The following is a 13,205-nucleotide window of genomic DNA, read 5'->3' on the forward strand; positions in this document are numbered from 1 at the left end:
ACAGATGGTACAGTTGCTGAGAGCATCCAGCTGATCGTAACCGTTCGAGAGCACTCTGCCACCATAGAGAATCAAATGCACCCTCGAAATCAACAAAGGTAGCTAACGTGTACTTTGATGTTGAATTCTCAATGCTGCGAGCAAATTCAACAAGTGCATCTTCACAAGACTTCCCTACACAGAACCCGTATTGATTAGAGGACACCATATTTTTCGACTGAAGAAGATTAGTAACACGCAGAGTCATTAGGCGCTCTAGCAACTTCCCAAGATTTGGCAAAAGTGCAATAGGCCTATAAGATCTAGGATTTAATGCTGGTTTATCTGGTTTTTTAATCAGTTTTAAAAGCGCAATTTTCCACATATCAGGAAAGAGACCTTGAAGACATTTATTAAAAAGTAAAAGCAGTACTTGTGGACGCAATTTGAAAAATCGCAAAATAAATGTATTTTCAACCAGATCTATCCCTGGACATTTCTTAATATTAATCTTTTTAGCAACAGAGGTTAACTCATCAATGGTAAATTCTTCTGTCTGAATATTGGTGGTATAAAGCGAATTTGCAACTCGAATATTTGAATGTACAACAGAATCAGTAGTTAGATCATCCACCGGGAATAGTCTGTCAAGAATAACATTAACTGTATTTATCCAATCAGTAGTCTCCAGGAAATCTTCTTTCACAGTGCCGTATACGTCTAAAGAGTGAATCTTATTACGAGCTATCTTATAAATAAGACCCCAAGGATTATCATTACCAGCACTGTGAACAAACTCCTTCCATGTTTCCCGTTTACGTGTGGCTATAGCCTTTACATAACGTTGTTTGAGTAAAATGTATTGAGAGTAAAAATAAGCTACTTCATCAGAATGCCAATCCCTACGTCGACGCTGATATTTTCGACGGGCTTGATGTACCTTTTTCCTTAAAGAAGACAATTCTGTGGTCCACCAGGAACAGGTCTTTAAACTAATCTTTTTCTTGCTGGCCGATTTGTAAGAGGCCTTAAGTAATGACTGGCGTAATAAGGCAGCAATTCCAGCAGCCGTAAAAGAGTGAAGAGACGAAAAGTCTTGTTCAGGGAAATCTGCAGAAATGGATGAGTCAAATAATTCCCAGTTTATATGATTTATAGAAAATCTGACTAAAGCTGGCTGTAGTAAAAATTGATCTCCAGGTTTAGAAAAATCAGTAACAACAAAAAATAGAACCCGATGATCACTTGTTGTCCAATCAGTAATCACCATCCAATCACGAACAATTGCTTTAAAATTAAAATTAGTTAATGTCACATCAATATTTGATTCTCCAACAGAGCTGGAAAAGGTTGTTACTTCTTGAGGTAGGTTTATTACATTTAAGCTGTTATTAATAATAAATTCCTCCAACATATGACCACGACGATCACTTCCATTACTGAACCAGAGTGGAGATTTAGCATTTACGTCAGAAGTTATTAAGACATTCTGTGGACCCAAGAAATTTAAAGTTGTTTCTAGATAATTCAGGGATAAATTAAAATCTTCTGAGGGAGGGCAATATAGAGAAATTAAATAAAAATTCAAATTCAAATATGTAACCAAAATACAAGTAGCCGTTCTATTGCATAAACCATTGATTATAGTGATATCAAGCTGACTATTTAATACCACAATACATGTTTTAAGTTCCTCAGAGACCGGTTGAATTATACGGGCAGTGAGTGGAAATCCCGTTACCTTTGGAGTATATGCAGGTTGCACTTTAACAGTATAAGGCTCTTGAATTGCAATAATATCAATAGCATTTTGCTCAGCAGACACTCGAATTTCGTCCGATACTGCTCTAGAACGCTGACCGTTAATTTGCATAATCCTAATACCAGCAAGCAAAGACACAGGAGAATCAGCAAGAACATTATTATCTCCAATAACAGCTCCATCTCCGGGAATAAAACTTCTATTGGTATTATTATAACTATTATTCATTGGCGGTCCTTAATCGTGCCGTCTGTAATGCCCGTAAGTACTCGGGACACGTGCCGTCCCTAACCGAGTGCTGATATTCCTTCCTACGTCTCTTACAGTTGATACAACTAGGTGGCTCTTCCTTAAATGGACACTCATTAAATACGTGCCCACTTCGAGCACAATGTCCACAAGACGGGGACTCATGCGAACAATATTGGGTAGTATGTCCATACCCAAGACACAGAAAACATTTAGTGACTATCGTATAAGGACGGTGCTTGTGAGAACTCCAAGTCAAAAACAACCTGTCCAGGGAGGACACATATTTATAAATTTTAGGTGAGAAGCTAACAACCCAATGAACTAGCGATGACGACCTGGCCTGAGTAGTAAAACGAAAAACTGTTTGTTGCTTCACTTCTTCTAATGTGAAACCGTAATCTATCAAGTTCTTGTTATAAAGATTATCCACAATATCGTCCTTTGAAAGATCCCGTGGGACGTCATAAATTATGACTGATGGATTACCTTTACGAGGAACGCCAGTGATCACTCCAGCTTCGGAAAACGCCGCCGTTGAAGTTAAGCAGTCCAAATCTGATTTCGTAGCTGTTTCCACAACCACTCCTCGATTGCGAACAAGTCGCAAAGATTTCACTTTTACATTCTTCAAATCATTTTTAAGAGTTGTTGTAACTACATTTTTCACATCAGAACTTGTTTTCAGGTCACTGTTATCTGAAGCTCTAATTATTAGAACATTATTAGAATTATTAGATGATTTAATAAGATCACTAGAAGAAACACCCTTCTCAATAGTAGCCTTCACAGTATCAGCATAGGTACGCACAGGCTCTTGTGTATGTAACCTATCCGTCAGGAACTCATCTGTATCTACACCTGACTTTGGTTCATCCTGTTGAATGTGTTTGCCGGAGACCACAGATAAAGTTTGTAACACTGTTTGTAGCAATTGGGCTCTTTTATCAATTTCCTCATTAATGGCTTTTAATCTCTCATTTTCTATCAATAGTGCAGTTGTTACAGTCTCCAAATTACACCATTTATCCATAATGATATCCCCATTTTTTTTAGTCACCTTATTAGCCTCTCCGAAAAGAAAACTTGTGATATCTTTTCGCATTTTAGAAATAACCGAATATACAGAGGACGCATCTTGAATATTATCACACTCCTCAGTTATTCTACTCGCATAATTTTCACATTCATCAGTCATTGTACTTGAATCTGTATTCGAAATAGGGGTGGGAATAGACCCAATCCCCTCCACTTCAAATAACTCACCACCTGTGCTCTGCTCTCGTATTAACTGAGCCGCGGGTCTTAACTGCTCGTGACCAATACTTTTGGAATATACAAACTCACCTAACCTTCGTATATCGCCATGAGATTGAGGAATTTTAGGTGGGAGTAGGGGTGAAGTATCCTCTCCCTCCCCGCTGGATCTGTCTAAAGATCGTTTACCATTAGGATTTCTTTCTTCCATAATTCTTTGATATCAAAAACTCACAAATAGATTAATATTAGTAGTATTAAATAAGCAACTTCCAACTATATTAGTAAAAACAACTACAGTATTTCAATAATTCTAACTTCTAAATCCTGTGTTCTTGAACAATTCCTTTTAGGTTCAACGCAAAAAAGGAAAACTGATTTACGTTTCCCGCCAAAACTAGATCCGCCGACGACGATCTTTACCACATGGCAGCCATATTGGCTCTGCCGATGTGGTAAACCACACTCACTTAATCAGATAGCTGTCTTTGTATCACAAAGCTAAGTAATATTTCACCTTGAAACTGTTAATAACACCTAAAGAAATACTTCCACAGTCAGATCACAATAAACCAAAGATACGATCGACAATGCAGGAGCTAGCAGCAAAAAAACCAGATAGAAAAGACAGCCATTCCATCTCTTCCATTTCTTGTGTCGTTGGATTTTAATTACACTTTGAGTTGTTCCTGCTATGAAAGTTTTTATTTTCTCCGCATTCTTTGTAATTTTCGACGTTGCCTCATTTAGGTCTGTAGCACGTGCAATATCACATGGTCTTTCATTTCGCTCAAAGCATTTCACAATTTCATATTTTTTTCCTCTATCGACAGAGGCGGACTGGCCATAAGCTTTACCAGGGAAACCCCGGTGGGCCGGAGGCCGGTGTGATTTTGGCCATAAACCGTAGTGTGAGGCCACTATAAATTTTCCCGGGTAAGAATTTTTGACCCAGTCCGCCTCTGTTTATCGATATTGCTTTTTTTTTTTTTTTCTCTCTGAATCTGCAGTGTCTTCGCCAGAACGCTTCCTTTTCACACCTTTTAAGTATTTTACTCATTTTTAAAGCACAATTACAAAACGAGGAGGCACCCTTAATACACATAAACAAAGCTGCGCGCGTGTAGCAACTGAATAAACAACACCGTAAAGGCCGAGATACACTATTAACACCTCACATTTTACTAAAGCACATTTCTTGGGGTTTACTACCATAAAACAATAAAAACAATTTCCAGTTGCGTTTCTGCTAGTGGAATCTGTTATAAACTGGTCGTAAACTCGATCTAATTGCAATTGCAAATTATCGATAGCTGGAATTGTGTGGGTTTTTACGTTATTATGGTGAAATGTGTTTCCCCTTTACTGATATAAAACACATAAATACATTTTCAGAATCTTCTTCATTCCTATCGTGTTGCGTTCAGTTGGGGTGATTCCGCGTTCGACTGCCATTTCTTGTAAACACGAAGGCGAATCATGCATAAGCAAATTCGGTTCGTGTTACATAAGATATCGTTCCCCTATTTATAAATCGTGTATGATCGAATTCGTGTAATGTAAACACGTGTTATACGAGGACCGACTATACTTATATTGGTGCTAATTACATGCCACATTCAAGACACAAATCTTTTGACTTGCCTTTTCTTACATTCAATTTCACACAAACAACATTCCCATATATCTGTCCACCTGTTTTGTATTACATGGTATGAACAAATGATAGTTACTGAAGGAGTGCTCCATTTCATGAAAAGGGGTGGGTGTACCTAATAAAATGCCACCTGGTGAATGGCAGTTTCTAATGTTAGTTTTCTAAACCAGTTGGAACCTGTGCTTAACAAATCCATTTGTGGCAAAATTCTAAACTTAAGAGAACTGTCATTCCTATTATTTTGTTTATTCATTTATTTCGGTCCTTCCCTAATACATCTCTATGTTATTCTGGAGAGTACAATTCACTGAAATTCACATCTAATGTGCAAATGTCTAACTAGTTTCAACCGGCTTCTCAACCTTCAATAATCCATTCACCAAGCACTAAGGGATTATGGTTTCAATAACTATTTGTGTTTTTTTTTGATTTCCAAAAAAAAAAAAAAAAAAACTTTATTAAATGATGATAAAAAAACTAGTTTCTTTACAAAATAATTCTCTTTGAAACTTACTCTTGGCCTTAGGTCACCATTTAATTGAACATCATATCTAGAGAAACCATTCATATGCAACCCCACATTTTGGGACATATGTGACTGCCTATTCATTATGAGATGACTGTTAATTAGATTTTCGGATGATAAGTTTGGTGAGATACCTGAAAAATATAAAATGAAAATTTGTATATTTCATTAAAGTTATAAAGTTGCACATTTTATAGTATATATATATATATATATATATTATTCTTTTGTAATATGATAATTCATGTTGTATTTTATTTTTAATATGCTTTTGTAGTAGTTTTACTTAATTTATTTCTATCTCTAGCTTTTTCTGTTGTCCCAGTAGCTGTTTTAGCAATGCATGGGTACGAACAGAGTACATATTGTTATTCTTTTTGTATTATCGTTCTATTGTGGTTTATTCCGTTTTTGTTCATTTTCTTAATTACATGTATTTTCTACACATAGGTATTATAGTTAATACATTACTGGTCTTTAAGCTAGCCTAATCTCGGTTATCTTAATTTTCCATGGCCTATACATTCAGGATTTTTCAACTTGTTACGTATTGCTAAACAAATCATTTCAATTATTGATGAAAAATTGTAGCAATACTATTTTAAAAAAATATGATATAATATTAAATATATTTTACATTTTTGTATTACATCACATGGACGTCAATCCCCTACTTCATCGGGGGCTTTGAGCGGATTGACATTCCATTCGATGTAATGCATTTCTTACTTACCCGTTTCTGTTTGCATCTATCACAGCTTTGCTATTTTATCCATTTACTAAATTCTAAGTTTCTATTTTTAATTTTTTGGTCCCATGTTTATCTTAATTGCTATTAGTAAATCAGTATTATTTATTATAAATTTATTATGAACCCGATTAATTCCCCATAATTTTTACAGCAACTGTGATAGAATACACAAAGCCCAACGGGTAAGTTTATTTAATATATTGCATTAACATTACTTACTTGCTGTTTTTCAATGGAGGTCCTAGAGTTGAAGAGTCGAAAAAAGGAAAGTTTCCCGCCCTTAACTTGTTTTAAGGATGGCTATTTTTATTGCGCAGTCGCAATGACGTTTCAATGTGTTACTTCCATTAGGTTTCACGTTTCACTTCCATTAGGGTTGTGTGCCGATGGTGTATTGGCCGAAGTCCCCGATCTTCAGGCCAATGTCTATTATGGTGGTTTTGTAGTTGGATTTCGATGAATTTATTTAGTTGTGTATTTACATAATTTTTACATTTATTTCATGCCTTACCTCGCAAAGGTAGCAAAGCATGTACATGGTAATACCATAAGAAATCAGACAAACAGACTATTACAAATATGCAATAATATAAATAACGTAATTATAGCTATTGAAAAACTCATTATAACGCTGGATAGAAACAAAATTCCCAAACAATACAGTAGATATCACATAAAAACTGCCATATACGCAAATAGTAGAAAACACCATCCCAATATAGACCCACATGCATTTATCAAAAGCCAGCTAAAAATATAATAGTATTTGCTCAGAAGAGTATCCCCTTATTTATTAGGTCTATTGCACTCAGGCGAGGCTCGTCGCCTGACTGCACTACGACCTATTGCCAAAATTCACCCCCCCCCACACCCATGGTAAGAGGCTGTATATATGTATATAGCTTTGCCTCTGGACAATCAAGTGCTGTTACGCCTTGGAAAAGCGGTACCGGCACTGTCCGAGGTAAGGCATGAAATAAATGTAAAAATTATGTAAATACACAACTAAATAAATTCATCGAAATCCAACTACAAAACCACCATAACAGACATTGGCCTGAAGATCGGGGACTTCGGCCAATACACCATCGGCACACAACCCTAATGGAAGTGAAACCTAATGGAAGTAACACATTGAAACGTCATTGCGACTGCGCAATAAAAATAGCCATCCTTAAAACAAGTTAAGGGCGGGAAACTTTCCTTTTTTCGACTCTTCAACTCTAGGACCTCCATTGAAAAACAGCAAGTAAGTAATGTTAATGCAATATATTAAATAAACTTACCCGTTGGGCTTTGTGTATTCTATCACAGTTGCTGTAAAAATTATGGGGAATTAATCGGGTTCATAATAAATTTATAATAAATAATACTGATTTACTAATAGCAATTAAGATAAACATGGGACCAAAAAATTAAAAATTAAAAATAGAAACTTAGAATTTAGTAAATGGATAAAATAGCAAAGCTGTGATAGATGCAAACAGAAACGGGTAAGTAAGAAATGCATTACATCGAATGGAATGTCAATCCGCTCAAAGCCCCCGATGAAGTAGGGGATTGACGTCCATGTGATGTAATACAAAAATGTAAAATATATTTAATATTATATCATATTTTTTTAAAATAGTATTGCTACAATTTTTCGTCAATAATTGAAATGATTTGTTTAGCAATACGTAACAAGTTGAAAAATCCTGAATGTATAGGCCATGGAAAATTAAGATAACCGAGATTAGGCTAGCTTAAAGACCAGTAATGTATTAACTATAATACCTATGTGTAGAAAATACATGTAATTAAGAAAATGAACAAAAACGGAATAAACCACAATAGAACGATAATACAAAAAGAATAACTATATATATATATATTCAAAACTGGATAACTATTATCCATCAAGACATCAAAAAGGCTATTGCCAAGTCCTACAACCTTGATAATAACCACTACACTCTATTCAGCAATCTGAAAAAAAAAAAACATTTTAGAATTACAGGACAACTTTATTATCATCCCAGTTGACAAAGCATCCAACAACTTTGCTATCTTTTGCAAACAATTCTACTTCAACCAACTAAAATCTGAAATAGAGAATAGCTCCACATATATATCATGCAGTCTCAATCCTGCTTCAACAATAAAGAAGCTTCTAGCTTTACATAAAAAACTGCACACCAAAATACAAAACTCTACCCTTCCCTTCCTTTATGTGATAGCCAAATTCCACAAACATCCAGTAGGTTTCAGATTCATAACTAGTTCCAAAAATAGTGGATGCTACCTACCCTACAAGCAATTCTTCAGACAGCTAAAAACAATCTTCAGCAACCTTATGCCTATCTGGATTATTAATAATAACCAATCTGTTTTAAACATTTTTAGATCCAATCTCTCTATTACTAGTACTGAAACTTTTGATTTCACAAACTTGTTCACTTCCATTCCCACTCAACCTACTAGTGTTTGTGCTAAAACAATTGTTCAACAAATACCACGGGAAACTTAATATTCAAGAGAGTACTTAGGACAACCTCGTCAATCTTTGCATACTCAATAATTTTATTTTCGATGGCAAGCTTGCATACAAACAAATTATTTGAGTTCCCATGGGTTCACAGATTTCCAGCCTTGTCTCTAACTTGTTTTTACACAACTACGAGGAATTATTTTTTACCAGCAATCCCAATCAAATTTTTACCCTTCTGGTATGTTGATGACATCTTAGTTTTAAATTCTGACTTTGAACGCTTAGCTGCAGATATTTACCCCTCTGAACTTAAACTCAATAAACAAAATGTTGATAATTGCACAGGCAACTTCCTTGATCTGAAAATTATAATCTGCAATAATGCAGTTCCTCATCTTATTGACATTTATGATAAAAGAAACTATTTTAACTTTGAGGTAATTTACCTCACAAATTGGCAATCTAATATTTCCAAAAAAATTCACAAAAATACCATTTGTACTCAAGCCATCAGATTAGCCAACCTATGAAGTAACCATATCCTTTTCAGCAAAGCAATAAAAGTTTTTTATTACAAGCTTTTAAATAATGATATATCTCCTTTTTTCATCCAATACTGTTTCAGTATAGTTTCATCTATAATTAAAAATAAATTCAATTTCGATTTACTTGGCACCGGCCCGTGTTAAAGGTATTGTAGAGTTATATATTATTTGGTGGGATTTTCACTACTTAGTTAGTAATCACTGTTCATTACTTCTGTTTAAGGTTCCTTTTCGGAATGAGATTACTGTTGCTTTACTCTCCAAGTTTTTTCACACGTTTAGATTTAATTTGTCCTCTCTTCTTTTTGGAATCCTGTACATATGGCTTTTTTTCCTGGACTTATTAAGTGTGTCTCTTCCCTGATTACAACCGCCAGGTTTGGCACTGTGCTTCCCTGACACCGGTCTCCAATCTGTATTGTTGAAAAAAATTTTGGGAAAGATGGCCTAAAAACATGAAACGTCAGACAGAAGGCCGCGGACCAAAAAATAGAACAAGAATAATTAAGAACAACAGGAGATAAAATCCGGTAAAATTTAGATGATCAGATAACAGGGTTTATAGATTACGGCTCCAAACTTCCAAGATGACAAACTGCGGTAGAAAGAGAAAAGCACAGTTAGGCACATCTGCAGTTGATTGGAGGTTTAGTGAATCCATTGAAGAGTGTGACAAAGAATTGACAGGCAAAAAACTTTTGTTGGAAACAGAATTAGAAACCTTGAAGAAGAATTTTTGTATCCAATGATAAAATTTCTTCACCAAATAAAAAGGCTGGGTTAAATGATCTCTAAATATACAAAAACTCTGTGACTTGTCATTGTTTCTCCCATTTGTTTCCTGGCTGTGTATCGCTCCTCCGCTCTACTTAATGACTCCAGGTAACTTTTAGTTTTGGTTTCAATTTCCCTTCTCTACAAGCCTAGGGTATTAACACCCATTTTTACTAACGCTTGCTTATATCAGAACCCTTTCTTTAAGGTTGGGTCTTACACACCTAGTAAGTTCAGTATTTTGAATGACTTTTTTTTTTCTCTATACTGTCTTTTTCTATTTTTTCCAGTTATGAGGGTGATACAAACGTTCCATCTATTCTAAATCCTATCGTTATTTTCGCCTTCTTTTGAAGATCTTTTCTCTCCTCTCCCCTAGAATTTACGATTCCCTATACAATTTGCTTGTCTATACTTTTTCATGCACTTCACATACATTTGTATTATATTCCACATTACACTTTCGTAAATTTGTATATATTTGTATTTATTCTAATTTACATTTTTTACGTTGCATAGGGACTACCTTGTCTACTAGTATTACGATAAAAGGCTGTATATTTGCCCCCTTTTTCTAATACTACAGACAAGACAAGTTTGGAAACGCAGTGCCTGATACATGGTCAGGAGTAGTCCCCTGATGAATTTCTTGGCTATTTATCATATTTTCATCTACTATATTCAGATTATGCATATTTGCCATCCCCTGATTCGATCTCTTGCTAAAATTGCTCTCCCATATCTGAATATACTATTATTTATTTACTTGTATAAATTTTCCCCCCCTCAGTCCCAGTTCATTTTTGCACTAGGTTTTTTGTATTCTTTCACCTGTTTAACCACTATTTCACTTCCACTTTCTACCATCCCTTAAACTTCTTAGTTCTTGCACCTTGTGGACTTTTCATTTTCACAGACACTTTATTCTACAAAACCACACATTTTTTATTTATTTATTTATATATATATATATATATTAGGCCTGATGTAGCCCAGTGGTCAGGAGCGAGAATGCATAGCACGCGTTCCTTGAGTGGACCGGGCTTCAAGCCCATGACTACTAAATACAATAAATATTTGTACTAACGATTTATTGTAAACTCTACTGACTTGGTTGTCGTGCCGGAGTATAAACCGAAAATTTATTTATTGATATATGATTGTGAGGTTTAATTAACTAAAGGTTGGTTGGTTGGTGTCGTGTCCATTTGAAGTCAAATTGAACCATGCGCTGATATCACTGCTTTAGCTAAGTCCACGATCTTTTCGTTGTAGAGTTCTCTCTGAAAAGGGGATTCGTCCATGCTTTGCAAAGTCGCCTGAATTGCAGGACAGCTGAAGATGTGTTCCGGAGTAAGCTGTTCGTTCGGACAGTTTCTGCAAAGTTTATAAGTTCTGGTACCATCCGCACTAATTTTCATACCTGCCATGTGTCGAGTTCTCAGTCTGGCAATGGTCTTAGTGATGTTCCTATTTGCATTAATCTCGCAGACTTGGTGATCAGTTTCTATATGTTTCTGTCTGAGTCTGTATCTGGCGATGCCATTAGCATCGTCTAGAGTTATGGTTTTTGAGGTGTTGTGATTTAAGTTTCTTGCTTCTTTTGCCAGTTTATCGGCCGCCTCATTTCCTTCTATACCCACATGCGCGGGCATCCACTGTAGTGTGCAGCTCTTTCCCAATTGATGAACTGTCTCCAGGTGTAGGTGAATGTCCTGTGTGAGTCCTGTTCGTCCATGTTTTATTGCCAGCAGGGCCGCTCTTGAGTCGCAGAAGATTACAAGCCCTCTGGCTCTATCTATGTCTCTTAGTGAAATATAACTATTTAGGGCCTCAAGGATTGCCCTTAGCTCACATGTAAAGTTAGAGGCGATGCTGCCTGCACCTATGCTTTGTTGCATTTTTGTAGTATTTGTCAGGGTGATGTGTATGCCTGCTCCGCCCTTGAGGATAGTCTCGTCAGAGGATCCATCGGTATACATCTGTACTAGGTCACGTCTCGAATAAGTCTCAATTGTTTTGATTCCTATAGCTTTGACAATGGTCTCAATTTCTTTTTTTGTACAGTGTTCCACGAGATCCAAATTTATTGTGGTATTTTGGGGGATGCAAGATGGTAAGGTAGGCTCTTGAAGTATGTCATATTTTGTGAGTTCAAGATCAAGACTTTCTCTGATTTCCTTATCGTATTTCATGGTAGATGACCTTTTGAGTCTTGACTTGCAGTTCCAATTTATAAAGGTCCTACGGGAGATATGATCAATGTCTCTGCTGTTAGCCTTATTAGTGAATTTAATTGTGTGATATCTTCTTCTTTGATTGAGTGTCTGAAGGCCGCATTCCCGCTCTGCACTGGTGTTGTTTGTAGACGAAACAGCCCCAATGATTATTTTGGCTGCTCTTGCTTGGATCCTGTCCAGTTTTCCAAGTGCAGACTCAGAAGCATGTGCCCATATTGGTGCTGCATATTCCAAATTAGCCCTGATAAGTGTGGTATAAGTTGTTTTGAGTGTTTTCGGATTTGCTCCCCAGTTCGTACCACATAAGCTTTTTAAGATGTTTAACTTCTTCAGTGCTCTATTGGAGCTGTTTTCAATGTGTTTGGTGAAACGTAGTTCTGTGTCGAGGGTTATACCCAGATATTTTGGGTTATCCTTTTTTGAAGTGGGCACGCCGTCTATTGCGATAGCTGGAATTAACTGAAGCTGGAATTAACTAAAGGTTGGTCATTAATATGTTCACTGCTGCTGCTGTACATATGTGGATATTCTTAAAAGATCAATATATGAATACAGTCAGTCCTCATATAGCATGATACTTGTGTTCCTATAAATCCTCGTGCAATATAAATAACAGGCCCTATGGGTGGTCAGTACCTAACCTATAGGGTTAGGTGCTGACCACCCAAGATTGAACACAGATTTTTAACCAAAACATTACCCAACACAATAAATAATCGTAATAAAATAGTTATGAATTTTATTATGACTATTATGTAATACAATATTGCTAATGCTTTTGCTTCTATCATAAGCAAAATTTGTTCTTTGTTTGATTTTCTATCCAAACAGATGACAGCCGTTCCATCTCTTCCAATTCTTTGTCTTGATCTAATGGATTTTATTACACTTTGAGTTGTTTTTATTTTCTCTGCATTCTTTCTAATTTCTGTTTATACTCAAGCATGACAACCAAGTCAGTAGAGGTTACAATAAATCATCAATACAAATATTTA

The 13,205-nt window shown here is 35.9% G+C and overlaps 1 protein-coding gene across 4 annotated transcripts in view; it reads right to left on the reverse strand.

Moving 5' to 3' along the window:
* Positions 1–13,205, reverse strand: part of LOC150075706 (CCR4-NOT transcription complex subunit 4-like) — a 494,519-nt gene that overhangs the window by 80,000 nt on the left and 401,314 nt on the right. For all 4 annotated transcript variants that reach the window (XM_090388673.1, XM_090388675.1, XM_090388674.1 and 1 more), the window contains one exon: positions 5,419–5,564. In XM_090388673.1, coding sequence (XP_090244799.1) covers positions 5,419–5,564 — 146 coding nt within the window. The remainder of the gene's footprint in view (positions 1–5,418; positions 5,565–13,205) is intronic.

This window comes from Mastigoproctus giganteus, chromosome 14 (genome assembly GCF_048544385.1).
Source record: "Mastigoproctus giganteus isolate SK-2022 chromosome 14, ASM4854438v1, whole genome shotgun sequence".
Taxonomy (NCBI): Eukaryota; Metazoa; Arthropoda; class Arachnida; order Uropygi; family Thelyphonidae; genus Mastigoproctus; species Mastigoproctus giganteus.